This window comes from Topomyia yanbarensis, chromosome 2 (genome assembly GCF_030247195.1).
Source record: "Topomyia yanbarensis strain Yona2022 chromosome 2, ASM3024719v1, whole genome shotgun sequence".
In the NCBI taxonomy this organism is placed as follows: domain Eukaryota; kingdom Metazoa; phylum Arthropoda; class Insecta; order Diptera; family Culicidae; genus Topomyia; species Topomyia yanbarensis.
In genome coordinates, this window is record NC_080671.1 from 242,093,184 (window position 1) to 242,112,491 (window position 19,308).

Genomic DNA, 19,308 nt, shown 5'->3' on the forward strand with positions numbered 1-19,308 from the left:
ACGATATAAATAAAACAAATGCATTATTGTTTTATCCCTAACGGTACTGTTTCACTAATAACTGTTTCAACTCTCCTCTGTTTCAAATCACCTCGGTTTCCCCTACCTTTAAAGTCGAACCAGACCCCGAGATATTTAAATGTAAAGACCTTGTTGGGAAAGACGATGACTGACCTTTTGCTGACCTCCTTGTGTCTCGATGATCGGTTTTCCAGGGTAACTTCTGACCGCCAGTGCCTCCCTCCGTTAGGTCGGAATGGGCAATTAAGGCCCCTCGTGAATAAAAGGCTTCATGTTACACATATTACACACGCGATTTATTCCTTAACACGAACATTTAATACTCAATTTACTAGAATTAACTTATATTACGACTCTACAATAATTCGGTTACAATTAGATATAAAATTGCACGCAGGTTCCCCTTGGGACACCCATATTCGGCCGTGATCGGTAGCAGACTGATCTCTCCTTCTTTGGTCGATCCAACGATAGGTAGATGATTAGCCATCCCTTTCGCGCCACGCTGGTTTAGATAATGGTGATCGCAACTCCGACAGCACCATAGGGTGCACAGATGACCGATCGCTGATAATGGCTGCATACTTGTGTTGGTGGCAATTGGTAACCATAGGGTAGTAATGTCACATCTTCAGACATCCTCACCTACCCTGAAGTTGACAGGAACTTCTGAAATAAATAAACAAACTCCCTTTCGATGCATTGGATGGATACTACCGTATGATCTAGTTGAGTGAGTTGTTTGCTGTAGCTGATGAACTTGGTGTTTCTTGTGTTGGAAGGATGCACAGCTTCGCTACTGGTCGACGAAGGAATCCAGATGCTGTTTTTACGGTGGCCACTCGTACCACGTTATCATCTCCTGGGTGCAGCTCGTGAATTCGACCCATCTTCCAGCGCATTGCAGGTTGGTTTCCGTCTACAATAGTCACCAATTGGCCGGTCTCTACCTTCACTGGTGGTTCCCAATTTTTAGTTCTGCCTTGTAGTTGTGACAAATATTCTCGCCGCCAACGCCTCCAGAAATCCTGAAGCTGACGTTGAACTAGCTGCCATCGGTTCAACCGATTTAGTTGTACATCGGTGTAGTCAAGCTCAGGAATAGCTTGCAAGGATCCTCCGGTTAGAAAGTGACCCGGTGTCAACGGTTCTAGGTCTGTTGGATCATCCGACATAGGCGTCAAAGGCCGAGAATTTAGACAACCTTCTACCTGGATCAACAGTGTGTTGAAGTCTTCGTACGACGTAGAGTTTTCCCCGAGCACTCGAAGTAGGTGAAATTTAGCTGAACGTACAGCGGCTTCCCACAAGCCTCCGAAGTGTGGGGCACCTGGTGGGTTGAAATGCCACTGAATGCCATCCTTGGCGCACTCCTTTGAAACCATTTCATGATGCTTCTTATTTTTCAGCAGCGTAAAGAGTTCTTTTAATTGATTTCTGGCACCAACAAAATTTGTTCCATTGTCGGAATACACATCTGTACATAAGCCCCGTCTAGAAATAAAGCGTCGCAGCGCCTGAAGAAAGCGTTCTGTAGACAGGTCAGTAACCAGTTCCAAATGTACTGCCTTCGTGCTCATACATACAAAAACCGCTACGTATGCCTTGATCGTCGGTCGACGTCTGCCATCCCGAATGTACACCGGTCCGAAATAATCCACTCCGGTTTTTGAAAACGCCTTGCAAACTGTAACCCGAGCAGCTGGCAGTTCACCCATTTGCTGCTTGATGGCCGACGGTTTGGCTCTGAAGCATCGAAGACATTGGTGAACTATCTTTCTGGCCACATTTCTGCCACCCAAAGGCCAATACCGTAACCGTACTGTACTCAATAGCAATTGAGTTCCCGCGTGTAGCAGTTTCTCATGGTAGTGTTTAAATAGCATCGCCGTCAATAAATGTCTGGCTGGCATAATAATTGGGTGTTTTGTATCAAACGATTCCTGAGAGTGACTTAACCTGCCACCTACCCGCAGAATACCATCTTCTCCTATAGCTGGGATGAACCATCGAAGCGAGGAACCACGAGAAACAGATTTTCCACCTTTCAGAGCATTCAGTTCATCTCCAAATGATTCCTGCTGTACCTTCCGTTGTATTACAGTTTCCGCTTCTCGCAGCTCGTTTGTACTGAGAAATCCCTTTCTCTTACCGCTTTCCTTGTGCTGTAAGATAGCAATTAACCGTAACCAATAAGCAGTGGCCCGGATGAGCTGACTGTAGGATGAGAATTTTACAATGAAGCTTGTTGTGAATGTTGGCAGTTTAGTTGCGATAACGGTTACTGTACTTCGTCGCATTTCTGGTGCGTCAGTATAATTAATATTCGGCTGACTGGGCCATTTATCAGCTTTCTCCTGTAACCAGTCTGGGCCCTCCCACCACAAACTGTTTCCTTCTACTGCATTCGGTAGAATACCACGCGATATTAGATCTGCGGGATTGCAGATACCTGGGACGTGATGCCAAGAATGATTTTCCGAAATAGCCTGAATTTTTGATACACGATTTGCCACAAAACTACTCCAAACATTTGGTGATTCTGCTTTCAGCCACTGAAGAACACACGTTGAGTCGGTCCAGAAATGAACCTTGCTGATACCCTTCACTGCATCCGAAACTTTCTCCACAAGCTGCGCCGCTAGTAGAGCGCCACACAACTCCAGTCTCGGTAACGTTTGAACCTTTAATGGTGCTACCTTCGATTTCGAAGTTAAAAGCTGGACTGTAATTCTTCCGTTGGTATCCCTACTGCGAAGGTATAAGCAAGCTCCATACGCCTTCTCAGAGGCGTCTGAGAAACAATGGATCTCGATATCTATGCTTTCCGGTGCGACTGCACATCGTGGAATCCGAAGCAAATTTAACGAAGGCAGTGTAGCTGATATCTTCGCCACTCCTCACCTACCGTTGTAGGTATAGATTCGTCCCATTCCAAACGTTGCCCATCTTTGTTACGATAGTTCCACAGTTGTTGCATATAAATCTTGGCCGTTACGATGGTTGCCCCCAAGATCCCCAAGGGGTCGAAGAGTGATGCGATGATAGACAGAATCATGCGCTTGGTTAGAGATTGATTTAGTGAAAGTGTAGGTATAGTAAATTGAAATTTCAGGCAATCCGTTTTGGGCAGCCATGATAACCCAAGTGTTTTAACTGTATCATCTTTATCCCAAGTAATTTCGTCCGCCCCTGGTAGTGCTCGATTTTCCTTCGGTATTCCTTCTAAGACCCTTTCGCAGTTGGAAACCCATTTTCGCAGTCTGAATCCACCGCTCAACATCATTGCATCGAATTGCATCCTGAGCTGCATAGCGGTTTCGATGTCATCAGCCCCAGATATTACATCGTCCATGTAGATGTCTTCATCTGCTGCTTGTGCTGCCAGAGGAAATCGACCTTGTTCGTCAAATGCCAGCTGTTTGAGTGTCCGCGTGGCTAGAAACGGTGCTGGTTTTGTGCCGTAGGTGACCGTCGTAAGCTCGAACGTATTAACCACTTCTTCATGGGAAAACCTCCACAAGATGCTCTGTAAGGGTACATCTGCCTGATCCATATTAATCTGCCGAAACATTTTTTCGACATCTGCGACAACCATTACCTGGCGAGTTCGACAACGTAGTATGATTGCGCGAAGATCTTGCTGCACGATTGGTCCGACGAGTAACGCATCATTTAGCGAAATTCCAGTTGACGTTTTGCATGAAGCATCGAAGACCACTCTCACCTTAGTCGTGGTACTGGACTCTTTCACTACAGGATGATGCGGTAAGTAACATCGTTTGACCTTGTCTTCCTGGGAATCGTCCAGCCTTCGCATGTGTCCAAGCTGAAGGTATTCTGTCATGAAATCCTCGTATTGTCGGCGAAGTTCATCGTCCCTGGAAAGCCTTCTTTCCAGTCCTTGAAAGCGTTTCATGGCGATATCCTTTGATGACCCTAACCGTTCCAAGACCGCCTCGTTCTTGGGAAGTGTTACTGTGTACCGACCGTTTGATTCTCGGTGAATAGTGCGCCCAAACTGCTCCTCACAGCGCGCCTCCTCTGGAGAGTAAATTTTGCCGCTTCCCACTTCCTCGCAGGACCAAAACCGCTCCATTAACTTCTCCATAGTGTCAGATACCGCCATGTTACATACTATGCGTGTGGTCTTTCTAGTAGAATCTACTTCTCCGGCAACCACCCAACCGAAAACCGACTCGGTAAGTAGTGGTAAACCATCGCCCAGCGATAATTCATTGCCTTTCTTGAAGAAGCTAAAGAATGCCTGAATGCCTAGCACTAAATCCACACCTTTTGATTGGAAGAAAGTGGGATCCGCTAGATCAATTCCATCTGGGATCTCCCATCCCGATATTTGCACTGTTACTGTAGGTAGATTGACCGTAACCCTTGGCAAAACAAGAAAGCTCATTTTGCGCGAAAATGACGAGATTCGAGATTTGATTGTCGCTTGAAATTGTTGGTTAACCTGAGTTGACGCATGGCCAACGCCTAGGACAGAAATGTCCACCTTCTCTCTTGACACATTCAACCGTTGACATAGCCTTTCCGAGATAAAATTGCATTCCGAACCGGAATCAAGTAACGCTCGCGCTGGGTAGCGAGCTCCCCCGTCGTCTTCGATAATGACTACAGCCGTAGCAAGAAGTACATTGGATGTTCTCTTCTGAGCGAAGTTTGATGCAACGGTTTCGGTAGCAGCCACATTTGCTACCCTCGTATTTGTACTTGGAGCGGATGTTGATGGTTTGTTGCTTGTAGATGCACTAGTTTCATTTGCTTGATCCCGGGAACTGCCTTCCCCATCCGCCTTAAAGCATACCATCGTGTGATGTCGGCCTTTACATTTCCGACAAGAGTATTTTGACGAACAGTCTTTGGCTTGATGGCCCCGTTTGAAGCAGTTGCGACAGAGAGACTGAGAACGAAGCAGTGATTCTCTGTTTGCTACCGCCATGCGCTGAAAGACTGGACAGCTGTACAGCCAATGGTTTTCTGGACAGGCAGCACACCTTCCAACCGATGATGATTGCACTGCATTATGGCTAACTCGAAATGGTGGTTGCTTCCTTTTAATCGGTGATGACTCTCGTTTATGCTCCGTAGATTTCGATGGAAGAGATTCCAGTATTCTGATACGACGTTGCAGGAATTCTGTCAAGTCTTTCAATGTGTCCTGTTCCTTGGTCGACGAGTGTTCTTCCCAGCCTCGCCGCGTGTGTGGGTCTAACCGTGAGCACAGCACATTTATTAGTAGTAGGTCCTTATAATCCACAGGTTGTACTATTTGATCCAGAGTGTGTATGATCCTTTCAAATCCATCCAAAAGATTGTGTAACTCGACAGCCGATTCCTTTGAAACTGTAGGAAGTTTAAACAGCGATTCGACCTGACGTTTCTTCAGCAATTTGCTATTATTGTATCGCTTGAGTAGCATTTCCCAAGCAATCACATAATTTCCCCTCGTGATCTTAATTGGATCGATCAGAGCCTTTGCCTCGCCTTCAAGGCATCCCTTCAGATAGTGGAATTTTTCCACTTCTGGAAGTTCCGTTTTCCAGTGAATTAATGACGTGAAGAGATCCCTGAAGCTAAGCCATTCATCGATGTCACCACCAAACGTTTGCAATTTAATTTGCGGTAGTCGAACATGGTCCAATGATCCTTGTATGGAGGTATCGGCTTGCCTCGTTGATTGGTCCAAAACCGGAGGGTCCTGCAAATCCCGTGCCTTATCCATTAAGAACGATTTAATATCGAAATAACGATTTTCGAAATCAATTCGTTCCTTCGCAAAAGCATCTCCCTCCGAGGAAAATTCCTCGTGAGCTTCCACCTCACAAACCACGTCGCTCACTTTGTCCCATATTTCTGCCAATCGTTCCAAACGAACCGACACCTGGCTCGCACTTGTGTCCTCGCGATACTCTGACACAAACTCCGCGATGTTGTTGAAGGAAGCGTGCAGACCCTTCAGTTTCGAAAGAAGCGACTTCAACGAAGCCATCTTCTTCGACGTGGATGTTGAAGCTGCTGGCATGTTGAATACAATTACAAATTAACAGCACCGATGCTGCCTTGCTGTCAGCTCCGATTGTAGCAGAATAGGATTGATCCAATACAGTGGAAGGGGAAATGATCATGTAGTATCAAGATTGACCGCCTTCGGCCGAACATATACTGTCTCGCCCTACCTGGAGAACTAACAGTGGCACCAGAGCCGAAGACCACCAACTGTAGAGGTATTTCCACCAGCTGATGTGCGAAGAACTTTCGGTCGAATAACTGGACAAGCAATATCCACACCAAGCCGTAAATTCCGTAAGGCAACCAAAGCCGAAAGATGATTTTCGTTATCTTTGGAGCAGCGTAGATACCAATGCAATCGTAAGGGGAATACAGGTGTAATATCGAAAGACGACCTGCTTCGGCAGGACATATACTCTTGGCCTCACCTGGAGAACTAAGTTTGATGCCAACGAGATCGTAAGGGTTTGTAACTGCATGTAACTGCAATTCACAAATCAGGGCTCACTTTGTTGAAGCAGAAATCCAATTTGCACGAAAAGGTTAAATTTATTGTAGGTAGCATCCATAAAATCCAGCTTCGGCTGGGCATATACTTGTTCAATAAATTTACCTGGCCACAATGGCTGTTGCACGATGACCAGATCCAATATTAATAGAGCGTTCTCGATGCCTCCGATTCTAATAGTCTGCTCTGCTTGTTGGAGTGTACTCCAACCACTCCGTAGGTTGGATCCAGATCACGTCCGTCCGACGCTCAAGGTTTCGTAGAGATAGTTAAAGGGGATAAAGGACGATTGTTAGATGACGCAAGTGGAACTTCGGCTGAACATATACGTAGTCTATTCTACATACCTGACAGAAAATAGACGGAGCTTGTTGTTCAGTGTCCAATTCCTTGCGATGAATTCCTTCCAGATGCGATAAATTTCGAAAATGCGCCAGCATGCAAATAGCGATAACATGCAGTCGCACCCCGTTGAGTTGCAGGTTGGATAGCGCACCAGTCCTGAAGCGTTGGTAATGGCGAAGGCCCTTTGTATAGTTGGCGTTTGAATAGCGGCGTCATCTACCAGCGCGATGGCGCGGTCCTTTTGTCTGCGGTCACAAAGGTGTATTATCCAGGTCCGTTGTTCAGCGTCAATCAAAGGGTCCCTTTGTTCCCAAATCCGAAGGTTCGAATTCCTTCCTTCCGTCGTGACGATCCGGCTCGAAGGACCAGCAATGTTGGGAAAGACGATGACTGACCTTTTGCTGACCTCCTTGTGTCTCGATGATCGGTTTTCCAGGGTAACTTCTGACCGCCAGTGCCTCCCTCCGTTAGGTCGGAATGGGCAATTAAGGCCCCTCGTGAATAAAAGGCTTCATGTTACACATATTACACACGCGATTTATTCCTTAACACGAACATTTAATACTCAATTTCCTAGAATTAACTTATATTACGACTCTACAATAATTCGGTTACAATTAGATATAAAATTGCACGCAGGTTCCCCTTGGGACACCCATATTCGGCCGTGATCGGTAGCAGACTGATCTCTCCTTCTTTGGTCGATCCAACGATAGGTAGATGATTAGCCATCCCTTTCGCGCCACGCTGGTTTAGATAATGGTGATCGCAACTCCGACAGCACCATAGGGTGCACAGATGACCGATCGCTGATAATGGCTGCATACTTGTGTTGGTGGCAATTGGTAACCATAGGGTAGTAATGTCACATCTTCAGACAGACCTAATTGATCGTTACACCCATTAATAGAAGCTGGAGTTACACCAGCTCACGCTTCCTAGAAAAGACAACCAATTCAGTTTACTCCGTGGAGAACTCGATACCCAGCTGAAGAGCCCAAACAGACAAATTGCCCAAAGTATCTTGTAATGATCCTTGCAAATCGGCAGTTTTGGGGGCTGTAACAGAGACTATCCCGTCATCTGCAAGTTGCCTTGCATGAATTGGCAAAACAATCGTCAATATCATTAACATAAAAATTGTCAAATAGGGGACTTAGACATGAGCCCTGGGGAAGACGTTGTTAAGTCACCATGCGAAAAATGCATGTGCTTCTCAGACAACAGGTTTAGCAAAAAGTTATTTAAAATCGGCGAAAAACCATGCTGATGCAGCTTTTCTGAAAGAACATAGATGGACACTGAGTCAAAAGCCCCCCTAATATCCAAGAAGACTGATGCCATCTGCTTTTTGTTAGCATAGGCCATTTGGATTTCTGTAGAAAGAAACGCAAGGCAATCGTTCGTCCATTTGCCTTTGCGAAAACCAAATTGTGCATCTGACAGCAACCCATTTACTTCGACCCAATTGTCGAGGCGGAACAAGATCATTTTCTCCAACAACTTCCGAATACAGGACAGCATCGCAATCGGTCGATACGAGTTGTGGTCGGAGGCTGGTTTATCTGGTTTTTGGATGGCGATGATCTTCACTTCCCTAAAGTCATGAGGGACAATGTTGCCCTCTAAAAACTTGCTAAATAAGATCAACAAGCGCCTTTTTGCAGTGTCAGGCAGATTCTTCAGCAAGTGGAATTTAATTCTGTGTAACCCTGGGGTGTTATTGTTGCATGACAAGAGAGCAAGTGAGTACACCACCATCGAAAACGGTGTTTCGTTCGCGGTATCACGAAGAGACGCGGCGCGGTACGTTTTCTGTACCGGGACAGAGTCCGGACAAATCTTCTTGGTGAAAGCGAACATCCAGCTGTTTGAATATTCTACGTTCTCGCTGGTACAGTTTCGGTTACGCATACGTCAAGCCGTACTCCAAAGAGTGCTCATCGCTGTTTCTTTCGTTAACCCGTCGACGAACCGTCGCCAATAACTGCGTTTTTTGGCTTTCATTAGACTCTTCATTCGTCTTTCTAACGACGCGTACTGTTGATAGTTAACGGGTTACTCGTCTTCTCGGAAGGCCTTATATGCAGTGGACTTCTCCGCGTACAGCTCTGAGCACTCTTTGTCCCACCACGGGATAGGAGACCGGCCGTGGGTGTTCGCACCGGGTATTGGTTAAGTCTTGATTCGCGCTGTCGAGGATCAAGCCAGCCAAAAACCTGTACTCTACCTCCGGAGGAAGTTCTTGAGTGGATTCCATTTTAGCGGATATCGCTGTCGCGTAACTCTTCCAATCAATGTTCCGTGTGAGGTCATACGAGACATTGATTGTTTCCGATGTTTTTGAACCGTCAGCAATTGAAATTATGATAGGCAAACGCGCCTGCGTGTGCTGGTGGTGTAGGAATCCGCGTCATTTCTACCGTGGTTAAGATTGTTTCAAAGATCTTGGATTAATGTTGATCTATTATCATCATCAAGACAACCCCTATACCGTACCGTGCGAGTTAAAGTCTCCTAGAACTAGAGCGGTTCCGGTAAGGATTCCGTAATATTAAGAAGCGTTCGGTGCCCTACCGAGTCTCAAGGAGGAATGCAGATGGAAGCAATTAGTTCGGTGGAAAGAATAGCCCTTTTTAATCCCCAAAAGTACTCCTCCATAAGGGTTTTCTCGATCCAGACGGATTATATTAAAGTCGTGGAAGTTGAGATTTATATCGAAAATTAACCAAGTTTTACATAATGCGAAAACATCACATTTTAAACTGTTAAACTGAAAATTTGAAGGAAACGATTTTCGGGAGGATACTTCTGCAATTCCAGTGTAGTCAGTGATCGAATCAGTGACCTTGTTTGATTACTTAGTCACCAAAGGATACGATCGCTGCAAAGAGGGGCCATTTAGCAGTAGACCTGTGCGCCGTCGCGACACGCCGCCGCCGCCGGAAAATTTTAACAAACGCCGACGCCGAAAGTTAGCCCGGGGGCGCGCCGCAGACGCCTTTTTCTCACGCCAACAATTCGCGAACTCGAAAGTCGTTGACTCATATTTTATCCTCAAATCTAGGAACATTGTCTATGGTCCAAATATACGACATTAACTGATTCATTACTGATTGTGAATTAGATCACAAAATTAACAAAGTCTTGATATTTTCTCGAAAATCATTACACGACACTCGGAATATAATTCATGGATCCATTCTTGCTTCGTCAACTGATTATAGTTGCGAGCATATAAGTTACAATTCACCATTCGTGCGCGTGGAATGGTTTACAAATTCAAAAAAAAACACTTCCACTTTCAAGATATAGTTAATGAAATTTACGATTATGTGCCTGATTTTAATCTTTGCACGTAATCAATTTCACTGGAACGTAGTTTATTATTCATTGATTTTTTAACCGATTCATGACAGTCGAGCTCGTGAAACTGTTCATGTTATAGTTTATGAAGTAATTAATTTTCCACATAGTCTTAATATACTTACGCAAACAATTACAAGGAACGCAGACTATTATTCATGGATTATTCGCTCTGCTCTTTGGTTTTGAAAGTTATTGTATACAACTGCTAGCAACAAGTCTCATATGCGCGAGCATTAGATACAAGGAAACTACTAGGACCTGTAACTCTGTTATTCTTTTGATAAGATTTAGTGTCATGTTCGGAATTAAATGAAACTGCGCTGAGCACCAAAAATACTTTACCTAGCCACAATTCATGTCCGTGAAATAATTAAGAAAATTATTAGACACGTTACTTTGTGTAAAAAATCCGACAGGAAGCTCAAGACTAAAATATCACGATAACACGACGAGAATTTACGAAAATCGTTGCATAGTTCAATTCTTGACTTTTTAGTCAATAAAGTTAATACAATTCAATGTATCATCAAGTTATGAACTAGAATCATAAAAATATTAAACATATTCAGACACAACCATCCACTAAACATTTGAGTATAATGCCATCTTTTTTTTTGCGTGAACTAGTATTGTGAAAACACAAAAATTATTTTCAATACGAGGTTTATTTATCATTGATTGACTAGTGACCTATTTTGAAATAGTTGGGCAGAGTGATCTTGACTTTTCGCGATACTGGTGTACTGAAGTGGCGATGCAGAGGGTAAGATTTCTGGTCTCATATTGCGAATTTCACCCCCAAATACTCCCAGAAATATAATTTTGTCACACGAAAATATGCTCACACCGCATCTACCATAGCCTGGTTGTTGCGGTGGCTAACAAAAACAACATTTAACGCCCTCTCTAGAATTGTGCACAAGATGTTCAGTTTGTTTATTTGCTGTCCCCATGCAGTTAAACGTGAGAATTATTTTGCTGCTTAAAAAATCTACAGATGAAACGGGCAATAAATTATTCATCGTGCGATCTAGCCCCACTCAGGAAAGATTTTCAGTGTCAGTTGCATCAGTCCGGTATCACAGACAAATAAGAAGTAACACGAGATGAATTTTCATCACTCGTAGAAAAAACGGTCGATTTAAATTACAAAAAATGCGCCATATCAGCGAGCGTGGCGTTAGTGAAGAGAATTTGACACAGAGCTAAACGCGTTACTTAGTTTTCGCACCCACCCGAAAACGTTACCGGAAATGTGAAATTCATTCTTGTCGAAATGCCCAAGGCGGGAGCTGCTCACAATCATTTCTTATGTTACAACACGATGCCGATCGGTGAGTACGCACATAATAGGATGCTAGTAATTTAATTGATTCGGTGTATCGAATCTAACTAGATGTATGCAATGGATTAGAATTTGTTGGTCCCCGGAACTGCTGGAGAAATTGGTGGGGTGCAGGTGCTACGAAAACTAGAGATACGCTCAGACCATTTTCAATCAGGCTTGTTTAGTGATCAGTTTCAACCCAACAGGAGCTAAAACATCAAGTCGTGGAATTATTATGAATGATAGTAACTGTATATTTAGGTTTGGTCAGGGTGTAGATCTGTATGATTCCAATACCTCGAGCATACTTTGCACTCAAGATAGAAAGAAAATGTAGTGCTACGGAATCGCATACCTTACCATCGCGGCGATTTTGTACTTACAAGAAGTAAAAGTAAACGTCAGCCTGGAAATAAAGTAATGTGTCTACCTTGAAAGGTACACAATCATTACTGCGCAGTAATGCCATTTATAACGCCTCGTGTTAGGGTACCTGATATCTGCGGGATTCTAAAAGAGAGACGGTAAAGAAGACTAAATAGAAACAAAAAAAACAATGAATCGACAACAAGAATTAATTTCCTCAAGCAAAACAAAAACAGTTTTACCGTTTCTTAATTTTTCAAATATAGAACAATAAATAATTATTGTGGGTCATTGAAATACAGTCGTTACTCTGCATTCTTTAAATTTGTCCATTGCAATCATTATTTCATGCGAAGACGTAGTATGCGACATCGACAATTGGGTCATTAAATGAGAAAAAAAAGTCGTTTTTTATTACTTACATCGATAAAGCTGATTTTCGTGATTGCAACAATATTTTTTTTCCAACTCAGGAAACGTGAAAATAATATTAAAATTTAAAATAAAGAAATATGTTGACAGTCTGGATTTGACACTATAGGAAGGGTTTGACATATCGAATTTCACGACAAATGATGCCCTGTCAGAAAAAAATAAGGCATGTTTTCTCGGTTTTTCCACAGGGTTATTTTTATTTGTCATAAACACCATACATTGCATATAGTTTTTTTTCATTTTGGGTGTTGTCCTGATAGGCCAGATGTAAACAACCGCTGTTTTCCTATGTATGGTTGCCAAGTTTACATTAGATTTATTTTAAAAAACAAAAAAATCGTTTTTACGTATTAGAACGAAATTTTTTTTGAAATCATGTTATATTATGTATATTGGACCTAAAATTTATCGAATGGAACGGAAAACTATATATAGCTTAATGACCCAATTATTCTATTTCGTTCTTCAAATTTTACAACTGTAAAAATAGTTCCACTTTTCGTTTATTATCTTGCATTTGGCAAGCAAGGTGTCCACTTTTGGAGCTTCAGTTGAAAAAAAAAATTGATCTGGTTGCAAGAATTACATTTTGTGCAATGTGTTCAACAGATGTCGGTAGTACATCGTGAGCGATGATTTTTTTTAGAATTTTCTTCAAGCTGTAACATCTGTTTGTATGTGTTGCGAAGTCTGTTACAAGAGAAACCGAAAATTTGGGAAAGGAATTGTACTGCCAAGAATTGTTTTTAGTTACATAGGCGTCAATATTCGCCACGCCGGCGCGCCGCCGCCAATGGGGTCCAACGGCGTGACGCCGCCTACGCCGGCCAAATATGTCGCCGATTAAAAATGCAGGCGCACACCTCTAGAGCTCAGGCCAAATTACCCACAAACAGGTTATGAGCTATAAAGTTGAAACCTATCAACCGATTTGCAAAAACTTATGATTTCCTGAAAGCTCGACCGACTGCGCACACTTTCCTCTCAAACGATTTTTCGCGGTCCCGTATCAGATTGTATATCCGGAAAATGGTCCGAATTGGACCAAGCCATATTCTGTTATTCACACACCGAAAAACAAAAACATTGATAGTTTCGCCCAAAACAATATGTTAAATAAAAGATATTATCCGGCAGATACAAAATTACGATAATGCACTTGATTTAATTAACTGTTGTTGCCAAAAAAAATCTTGTTTTTCGGCTTACACATTTTTCAAAACAAGCGCTCCAAAACAACATTCGCCCCTAGCGCACGCACACGTAAACTGAGAACCGCAAAATTTTGTGAGATAGAACAGAGGTGATGATGATAGCCAGAAAAATGATATGAACGCTTTTCATAATATTACCATAACTGAGAAACAGCTGGGGGTCCAAATTGGCCAGCGGCCCGAACTGGGCCGCTTCGCCCTATTTATTGCTAGTTATTTATCATATCGGTCGCAGACATCGTCCAACAAATTTTCGATTGAGATAGTGGTACCCCTACACTGCCCATAATCGCAAGTCAGTCCCATATTTGAATCAAGTACCCCTACACTGCCCATAATCGCAAGTCAGTCCCATATTCTACGGAATTCCCTATGTACATGGGACTTATTTGCGATAATAGGCAATACAGCACACTCCCCTTCCAAATATTCCTAGCATTCTGCCTCGATTACCCACCATCTTGCTCACCATTCGTTACCAAACCAAAGGAGGCTATGAAATCATAAATACCAAATATATATAATTTGCTATCCATCTTGTCAATGATGGATCGACACCGGTCTAAAGTGGACACTGCGTTAAGCTTTCTAATACTGTAAACGAAATCCTTTAGTATCCAAGGTTGCCATTATTTGTTAATTGTGAGTCCCATGATGTGTACTTTTTGCATGAATTCAATTTATGCTTTTTACTTTAGACAGCTCTCATCGTTGATACAAGGTACGCTGATGATAGTAGTTTATTAAGAGATTTTGTGAAGAATACATCTGATTCCTGGCAACGAAGGAGTACTCAAGCGATTGAAAAAAATGTAAGACCAGCTTAGATCGGCAACGTCCACTGTAGAAGAAAACGTTCCAGGTACCATTTGCATTGCGCTCGAAATGGTACAGTAAATTACGACGTACAGTGGCTTAGCTCAGCAAAGATCATCCGATAAATCATTGAGTCGATGGTACACACTGACAGATGTACAGAGTACTGAATCCGGTCGTTATACAATCAAAAAGCTTGACATAAAAATCACGCAGTACGATATTTGGGAAGTATCAATCACAGCAACTGAAAAACTCAGATATTGAAATTTCCTTACAAAGAAGAAGCCCAAAACATGCTCTGTCTCCGGACAATCAAAAGGCGCAAACATACCTCATCGCCGCTGAAGTTTATTGTGGGCTGACAGTATTATATCGAGAAGCAAACCAATGCTCGTGCCATTAATCATACCAAAATTAAACGATCACAAGAAACTATTCCTGGTGATTGCATAACTAAAACACTATTTGCTAGGTACCTCTTCTACGAACCGGCCATAATATTGGGCCTAAACAAACAATCTATTGGCTGACGACAACAAGCATTCTTCGATTACTTCTGAGATCGGATTGACGGATGTCTCCGCCATGCTACGTTTCTACGGAAAATCATCCGGATGCTCATCGTTACGAAGCTGCTGATCATGTTCTACAAAAATCCGCTAGTTTTCAAAACATACCGAATCTTTCGATACCACGATGGCGCTTCCGAGGTTTCAGCATATGTTGAGCATGAGCTGGAGCCGACTGGTTACAACCACGCAGCACCCGAATAACAAAAAGCAATGCGGAAACCGACATTACTCTCCTAGCCGACTTGGCTTACTAAATGTGCTTTCGACTGAATATTTCATGTGCCTGCCTACTATCGTTGTACTTCGTTCTACGACAACCACTAAGAAAAATCTAGGTCAATCCAACTGACGTAACCAGCCAATATATAATGTATTAAAATTTAATCACGTTTTTTCGTTTTTTCAGGTGTTGAGCGGAGTCATCACATTTGGTAGTTTATTCGGTTTCTTGACATTTGTGAAGGACTTTCTTGGGTAAAATTGTTTAAATCTACACGATAGTCCACGCTGGATACTAATCCAGACACACTAACCTTCCCAGAAGCTGCCATCATCCGGCCATCATGCTACTGCAAAATTACTATTGCAAACTCGTCCGAGTTGGACGAGTCCCATTGCTTCACGTATGGTTTTCCTGTGGACTAGTTTAGATTTCGGTACGTACAAAATTGGACTACGTTTATCACCGATATCATTTTATCGGAAATTAATGTGATTCTATTTATCAATTTCACAGAAGTACCTTATGTCCATATCACTAGAGCTGGCTGCTGCTGTAGAAGAGCACGACTGCGATGAAGAAAACTGGGCCGATTGTGAGGAAGGATCGAATGAGGAAATTTGCACATTCCGAGATTACACTGATGATGCAGGACCTGGTGGCACTGGCCTCAGTGGCCTTGCAAGCAGCGAGGACGAACTGCCTTCACGAGACGTTGCTCACATGGATGCTGCGGAAGATATTCTTGCTCATGAACCCGGCTCCGGAAGCACGGCGACTACCGCGAATAACGCACAAACGCCAAGACTGCATCGGAAGCGCAAATTGACTGAAAATCGGGCGTTGTTTGGAAGCGGAACACGTAGGTTTGGGGAATCACTGTGACAACACAAGCTCGGAGTCCCTCAACTTTAGTAGTCGTAAACGGTTAGTTTTAGATAGTACCAGTTCGCCGAGAACTTTACTCAGTCCGTCTAATCTTACTACAACGCAAACATCCTTAACGATCGGAGAGCGAAAGATCCCAAAGATAATCCTCCTCCCGAGGTAAACGATTGGTTGCAAAAATTCCAGCGATGGACTCCCGTCGAACGGCTGCAGTAGATCTGCTGATTGAACATTGCGACCCGATCCAGGTGCGGCACATGATGAAGGTTATCGAACCCCAATTCTAGCGAGATTTTTCGCTTCTATCGAAGGAGGTCGCACTTCAAGTGCTGTCTTACCTAGAACCAAAAGATCTCCGTGCGGCTCAAACATGTCGCAGTAGGCGTTTCCTAGCCGAAAAGTGCAAGGAAGCTGTCAAAATGATGAAAGGGATGGGAGGTAACCGTCCGAAACGGGGCCGTGCCGGCAATATAATTCTATTTCGTCTCAATGGAAAGCGGCGTACATGCGACAACACATCATGAATATGAAGTGGCGCTCGAGACCGATTCGTACGGCTATGGTACTAAAAGGTCACGGCGACCACGTTATCACGTGCCTTCAGTTCTGCGGCAACCCAATTGTATCCGGTTCCGACAACAATGCGCTCAAAGTGTGGTCTGCCATCGCCAGAAAGTGCCTTTGAACATTGGTTGGCCACACAGGTAGTGTCTGGCCGTCACAAATGGCCAGCAACATAATCACTCCGGCAGTACTGACCGCACGTTGAAGGTGTTTTTTTTTACAATGGAGAAGACCTTTACGTCCTAGCCCAGTACACGTGCTATTGGTAGGGTCCAATCTACCACACGGGGTGCACTGGGGGCGTGTCGGGCTCGAATGGTGACCAGCCATTAATACCGACTAAACTCCATTGGGCTCCGCCATCATTCCTCCCAGGAACTACCTCTCGGTATTACTTATGGGAAGTTGAAGGTGTGGAACGCTGAAACTGGCCAACTGTTACATACGCTCTATGGCCACACTTCGGATGTTCGTTGTATGTATTTACACGGAATAAAGTCGGCAGTGATTCCCGCGATGCAACTCTACGAGTCTGGGACTTTACCGAGGGCACTTGCCTACATATGCTAGTTGGTCATTTGACTGCTGTTCGCTGTGTTCAGTGCGATGGTAGGCTAGTAGTTTCGGGAGCTTACAACTACATAGTTAGGGTGTGGAATCCTGAACGATAAGAGTTTCTCCATACGCTTCAAGGCCACACTAATCATGTGTACTCACTGGACACGTCGATTCGCGTATGGAACGCGGAAACGGGAAGTTATCACCAGAGTTTAACATCTGGATGCAGCTTCGGCAAAATTTTCTGGTATCGAGGAGTGCTGCCTCGACCGTCACGGTTTGTGACATCATCACTGGTCAGTACTTGCAAACGCTATCTAGCCCCAACAAGCATCAATCGGCTGTCACCTGTTTGCAGCTCAATTCCCGCTTCGTAATCACCAGCTCGGACGACGGTACCGTCAAGCTGTGCGACGTAAAAATTGGAGAGTTCATTCGTAACCTGGTTGCACTAGAATCGGGCGGTTCTGGTGGTGTTGTGTGGTGAATTAGAGCCAACGACACTAAACTAATTTACGCCGTAGGGTCACGCAACGTTACAGAATAACCAAACTAATGGTACTCGACATATCAAAGCAAAGTGCCTGCTTGAAATGCTCATAATTTTGAACAAGTATAGTCTTAGTACTTTTCTGAGGAACAAACGACTGGTGCCATTGCACGTACACTAACCCTACATGCATACATCAAAAATTTATATAATTGTTTATTGATAAGGACTAGTACTTTAAAAAATCTGACGCTAATAAAAGTTTTGAAGCAAAAAAATACTGCTCTTATTGTTTTTATTTTAAAAAAAGAAAATCCAAACGAATAAAACAAGAAGAAGAAGACCAAAATAAGGAGCTCGACGATCGCCCGATTTTCTATAGTTCGACATCGGGCTCACGTCAGTCCGATTACGTCGATGCGTTTGACATATTCGAAGGTTGACGCGGTTTATGCAAAGGGTGCAAAATTGCAGGATATAAACCCGATATCCTGCTCTGATCGGCCCGTTATCGGGCTTAGTCGGCCCGATCATCGGCCTGATAATCGGGCCGATTGAGCTCTACAAAATTTACTGGGAAGGTTTACGTTTGGCAGTTAGACCCTTTTCAAATGTTTCAAATGTTTGGGTAAAATTTAGATTATTTTATCGTTGTTGCGATCAATTTCATTTGGTTTGTTTTGTTAACAATATTAGTCGCAGAGCGTTTTGGTGACCTATGACAATTGATGACCTTTACACCCCATACTAGGTCCGCTCCTGTTGCAGCTGTTTCGCCCCGTCCGACACCGAGTCAACCGATGTCCAGCCTGCGCCGCACTCGTCTGTCGCTATACCAATGGCAGGGACTTGGATTAAAGGCTAAAAGGTCAGCTACGGCTGGTGGTGTTGCTGCAATCGGTTTGCCTTCGGCCACGTTGGACATTCGGCTAACGGGAATATTCAGCGATTCTGATTCGAAGGAAGCTGCGCCAGTTGCAGACTGCTTCGGTTCAGCAATACGCTCCGGTATCGGACGAAGCTAACACTCCGGCAGGACGAAGGTTTCAATGAGGGGCTCAGGCATAAGTAGCAGAGTCCTTGCACTTACTGCTTGTCGAGTGAACAATTCCGACGAAACCACAGCCACTCTCGCCAAGTTTGATCACCGTTATAAGTGCGACGTCAGCGGTATAGTGCCAGGAATAATCGAGAAGAGTGCCAGGACTAACTTGCCAAGAGCTACAAGATGAAATAGCAGAGAGTTTTTAAAGTGGCCGTAGTATAACGTAGAGGCACAGAGAACAGACGTCCATCTTCAGCATTCAACTTGTGTAAAATCTCTAACGGTTTCGAAGGTAGTTTGGATATCTAAACCAGGTGCGCTACTGTCGTCATGTTTTTTTGTGGCTGAGTGCGACAGAATTGACAGCGGTTATTCCTCTACCCAGTCAAACTAGTCCGGAACCGATTCGGACTTCCAGCATGAAATCCAGCTCAAATGCGTCAACCGATAGAGTTGGAATCGGTTGTTTTCTTTGAGCTAGATTCCATGCCGAATACATCCAGGATTTCGAACCGGTTCCGGAATCGATTTGACGGA

At 43.8% G+C, this 19,308-nt stretch overlaps 1 protein-coding gene and 1 pseudogene across 1 annotated transcript; one reads left to right on the plus strand and one right to left on the minus strand.

The window, feature by feature from the left end:
* Positions 1 to 730: 730 nt before the first annotated feature.
* On the minus strand, positions 731 to 15,557 carry LOC131680170 (uncharacterized). Its single transcript, XM_058960891.1, has 4 exons — positions 15,540 to 15,557; positions 6,219 to 6,534; positions 2,926 to 6,054; positions 731 to 2,857 (listed from the first exon to the last, which is right to left on the minus strand). The coding sequence occupies exons 1-4, from the start codon at positions 15,555 to 15,557 to the stop codon at positions 747 to 749; spliced, it is 5,574 nt and encodes a 1,857-aa protein (XP_058816874.1). The 3' UTR covers positions 731 to 746.
* On the plus strand, positions 14,268 to 17,839 carry LOC131680171 (F-box/WD repeat-containing protein 7-like; annotated as a pseudogene).
* Positions 17,840 to 19,308: the final 1,469 nt, after the last annotated feature.